Below are 4,968 nucleotides of genomic sequence, written 5' to 3' on the forward strand. Positions count from 1 at the left end.
GAAACAATATGTAAGTAATAATTTTTTTTTTTCTTAATTTATAAGCCACAGCTCAATCAAAACCATTTGTGGGGCACTGTTTTCGCTTTAAAAGTGAAGGTTGAATACAATTTTGACTGTAATGTGAAGCTCAAGAAATGCCTTGTGTTTATTAGCTTAGCATAGTAATGCAGTGGTCTTGCTGGGGTCTTGATATTCATGATCTCAGCATCATGTGTGGGCTTCACTTTGATTAAAAATATACACAATCTAAAGAGGGGTTATTTATATGCAGGGGGTTTGGGGTGGAGATGAGGGATTTGATATTGTGTTTCAGGTGTTTGAGAGCCTATTGGTTCTCTGAAAGCATCTACTACCATAAACAGAGAGATGGGATTTCCTTGGTCATAGGGGAATACAATATATACTTATGATGCCAGCTGCCCACAGAGACAATATTCTTCCTCCATTCTTCTGGCTGTGTCTGCCTCAGCTCATAGGTAAAATGCGTTTTTCTCTGTTTTTCCTTTGCTTATCCTTTTGTTTATGACTTTATTACATTGGAATTGCAAGATGCTTCTTAGCCAGCTGTAAAAAAAAAAAAAAACTGGTGGGGTTGACAGACAATTGTTAATTTTTTTTCTTTGTAAGCATAATTTGAGGCAAGTTGCTTTGTGTGACAGAGATGTTGAAAGCTTTTGCAAATTGTGTGTTTAGACTTACATTGATATGTTGGGGGACAAACGATCATATAATACAGAATACAGAAAACTTATATTGAAAACTCACTTTCCTATTTTTAGATGTACACTTGTTAGCAATGTTTGGAAATGCCATCTGTTTTGGCTTTTAGGATGGGAAGGTGATATGCCTGTGTTTATCTTGCTGTCAATAGATAAATATTAGGCTTCAACTAATGGGTCTAAAACGATGCACGGGGATCTCTTCGGATTTCTTAGACAATGATGCTATGGTTAAAATCTATGGTGTTGGCATAGTTCAAATGTAAATGCCTTTACTACATATTTACTCACATTATCACAATGATACCCATTGTCAAACGGTAGACCTGGCATTGCAATTTGCATTCTGAAAGTAATCCTGAGATACAAAGTAGTTAGAGAGCTGGCAATTGTTTAGTTTTGAGGTATTTTAACTTACTGTTTTGATCTCAGTACGAAAATTCATCTTGTACAATTTAATTAAAAATTATAAAGAATATTTAATTATTATATTAAATAGTATTTTAATCTTATCACATATATTTGAATATAATATAATATAATATAATATAATATAATATAATATAATATAATATAATATAATATAATATAATATAATATAATATAATATTATATAATATAATATGAGAGTAAATTATAGAATTTTTCATTGGGTGAATTTTGTCTTTTTCAGTTATGTTAGGCTCAGCCTTTAAACAAATATAAATCAAACTCACAAGAAAGGGGTTTGCCTTAAAAAAAAAAGTTGATGTCATGATCTGATTATTTTGGATCAGTTTCAGATGATTGGAAGGGAAGGAACAGAGGTGGGGTCATGATTTTGATTATCACCCAGAAACAGGCTTAGCACAGTGAATCTCTCGAGATTTTCTGCTCAAAAATAGCACATGATTCACTTTAGAGAAGACTTATGGCAATGATTGGTGGTTTGATTGGTTACTTGTCATTTTGCAGATAATTTCCTTGTTGTTAAAACATTACTGCACAAAATGCATGCTTGAATGAATGGTTTTGTTTAACGTCACAGTACAGTGTTGCATATATATATATATATATATATATATATATATATATATATATATATATATATATATATATATATATATATTCATTTATGAATATATTTTAGAACGTCTTTTAATTAAGTTGTAATATTGCCAGTGCTTTGTGTTAATTGTAAACTGGGTATTTTATTTCACAGGGGCAAAAATTTAAATCAGCCAAGATGTCAGAGTAAGTAACTATTTTGATTTCTTCTTTATTGATTATCAGCATCTTCCTCAACTATCAGAAATTGTTTGTTTTTATACTTGTGTACAATGGACATAAAACAATAAAAAAGTGCAGTCTCTTGTGGTGATTGGTTGTTGCTTTAACACAATATATTTGAATGATTCCAAAACACCTCAGGAAAAAGATGTCGTCGAGTCGCAAGCATCATCTGAAGGTACTACAGTACAGTATAAGATTCAAAATTAATTCTATCTTTCAGTATTCATTAATGAGTAGCAATGACATCTAGCTTCGCTATGTTGCAGAGCTTGATGCTTTCCATCGCTAAAGGTATACTGGAACAGGAAGTAAAGGACAGAGAGGTGGAGAGGGAGAGATACATGGCAGAGACCTGCCAGCCTCTGTCTCTACCTTCAGGCATACAGGCATTACAGGTAAAGAACAATACATTCACTTTCTAAAAAAAGAAAACATCGTGAATGGATAACTAAAATAAAATAAACATATGGTTTATAGGAACTCTGCAGGGAGCTTCACCACAAAATTGATGTCATTGATGAGGAGAGATACGACCTGCAAATGAAAGTCAACAAGAGTGCAAAGGAGGTAAGATGTCATCTCTATTTGAATCCAGTAAAGTTTTTGTTTTATCCTGTAGTTTCTATACTGACGGCCCTCATTCACTTACTCTAGATCGAGGACCTGAATATCAAAGTTATTGACCTGAAGGGCAAGTTCAAGAAGCCAACTCTGAGGAAGGTGCGCATGTCTGCTGACGCTATGCTTCAGGCTCTGCTGGGCTCCAAACACAAGGTGTCTCTGGATCTGAGAGCCAACCTCAAACAAGTCAAGAAGGAGGTCAAAGAGGAGGTGAGCGATAAACTGCATTGTTCTCATGAGGTTCCTTTGTGGTTCTGGTCCTAAAGGACCTTCACAATTCTGAAAGATGCTGATCTTTGAATCTTTTGGCTAATTGACCAAATGTCTTTCATGTACACTTCAAAGGATAAGGAGCTGCGTGATGTTGGTGACTGGCGTAAGAATGTTGAAGACAAGGCTGGCATGGATGGCAGGAAGAAGATGTTTGAAACCGAGGCTTAATTTTTTTAATCGTTTTTTTTTAAGTTCAATATGCTGCTGAATCAGAATTGGCTTAAAATGATGCGATAAACTCTTTATGTACCTAAACCACACTCATTTACTTTTGAAAATCACAAATCTATAAAAGTAAATATGATCATTTAGTTTTCTGTTCAAAACTGGTATTGAAATGTGTATTAACATCCCATGTCTCAAAGTCTTACATCATCATTAAATCGGTTAAGCAAGAATGAAGTCCTGTGTTCATTTTGCTACATAAACCACTTTGTAACCAGCTTTTTATCTTGCATTATTTCCTCACCGATCTGTGGAACAAGTAAGTATTTATTGTCAGTTGTATTATGTATTTGGTTTATGACTTAATAAAAGTGGATAACATTTTTTACTATGATTAAAAACAACAGGTAACAGTGACGCCTTCCTGGCACCTGAAAGAAACTGACTGGAAACTGAAGAATGCTGAACAAACAATCCTGGAGGTACAATCTTCTGTGGATGGATAGATAGATAGATAGATAGATAGATAGATAGATAGATAGATAGATAGATAGATAGATAGATAGATGGATATATGGATAAATAGATTGGTGGAAGTTAGATTCATATAAAGCAAAAGGCCTTTGTTGAAAAGTCATCCTCAGAATAAAAGAATGGCTCTCTTGAAGGACAGGTTATTTATACTGATAGCACAGCGAAGGAGGGATAGTGCCGTATTTCATGACCTTGTCAGCTCATTGGTGTGGCGGATAATCCACTTCCATAAAGAGAAACCATGGATTTACAGAGAATGCAATATATACCTTCTTAACACGACCGTAGCCTGTGTCTCGTCTGTGTCTGTCTCTTGAAGACGTTCCTCAGTTCTTCTAGAAAGGTGAGAGCAGTTCCCTTGTTTCTTTGTCTTAGTCTTGCGAAAACAAATTTTTGTTGGAAGTTGTAAAATGTAGTTTGTGGGATTGATGATGGAGGTGATGGAGAGGGTTGTAATAGGAGTTGCTTCTTCCACCGTATGTCACTGTGGTAAGAAGCCACCTGTTGAGATCATAATTTGTAAAGTATATATTGCTGTACTAGTCTTATAGGCATTTAGAGCAAGTTTGATTGTTAATTTGGATTGTTAACATTTGTAAAAATAGTATGGGTGTCCCTGACTAAGGATTTTCATAGTCGAATCGGAATTTTCGAATCTTGCTGATATTCGACTGATAGTCAAATCATATGTTTGGGGGCGGGGCAAAATACATCGAGTCAAGTCAGACATTCGACAGCCATAATTACTGATGTTAACACGAACAGGGAAAATGTGTAACAAGTGCCTTGCAGATACAAACGGGGTAAATAATGTTTTCATGTCTTGATTAAAAGATAGTTAACACTAAACGTCAGCGAAACCCTAACAATTCATAATTTTTACATTCGTGATCTCATTATAAAGTTAGCCTAACAGTAGTTATTAATGTTCTGCATTTCTGTTTTGAGCTGCGCGCGCTGAAGATGACCAGTAGAGTGAGCATTTGATAGCAAATTTTTAATCAATGGGATTAACCTCATTCTTTCATGTAGAATACGCTTCGTTATTTATACAACATAAAATTAATATTAAGACTTATAGGCTATCTGCAAAAAGAGCCCGAATGCAAATTAACGTGTCTGCACGGCAGTAAATGCGAACTCCTTTTGTGGACGCGTTCTTCACGAAACAATGTGCTGAAACATGGCAGCTAAACTCTAAAGATTCACAGCGTTTTATTATAATGGTCTTCTCATTATAATAGTATGGATGTGACAGTCCAGTCATAGTTATTAATATTCTGAATTGTAGTTTGACCTGCTCGCGCTGTGTGCTGAAGAGATATCACCGTAGTACTACAATGAAGCAGGCGCTTGACTGAACCAAACACATTTTATATCA

At 34.8% G+C, this 4,968-nt stretch overlaps 1 protein-coding gene across 2 annotated transcripts; it reads left to right on the forward strand.

The window, feature by feature from the left end:
• Positions 1–353: 353 nt before the first annotated feature.
• Positions 354–3,286, forward strand: LOC113043902 (troponin I, fast skeletal muscle-like). 2 transcript variants are annotated; one of them, XM_026203483.1, is made up of 7 exons: positions 354–479; positions 1,924–1,955; positions 2,133–2,169; positions 2,261–2,389; positions 2,472–2,561; positions 2,649–2,825; positions 2,961–3,286. In XM_026203483.1, the coding sequence occupies exons 2-7, from the start codon at positions 1,948–1,950 to the stop codon at positions 3,054–3,056; spliced, it is 537 nt and encodes a 178-aa protein (XP_026059268.1). In that variant the 5' UTR covers positions 354–479; positions 1,924–1,947; the 3' UTR covers positions 3,057–3,286. The 2 variants fall into 2 exon arrangements, with proteins under 2 accessions (XP_026059268.1, XP_026059267.1); XM_026203482.1 differs by lacking the exons at positions 354–479; positions 1,924–1,955 and having other exon boundaries at positions 2,113–2,169.
• Positions 3,287–4,968: the final 1,682 nt, after the last annotated feature.

The sequence above is a fragment of the Carassius auratus genome, chromosome 25 (genome assembly GCF_003368295.1).
Source record: "Carassius auratus strain Wakin chromosome 25, ASM336829v1, whole genome shotgun sequence".
Lineage (NCBI taxonomy): Eukaryota > Metazoa > Chordata > Actinopteri > Cypriniformes > Cyprinidae > Carassius > Carassius auratus.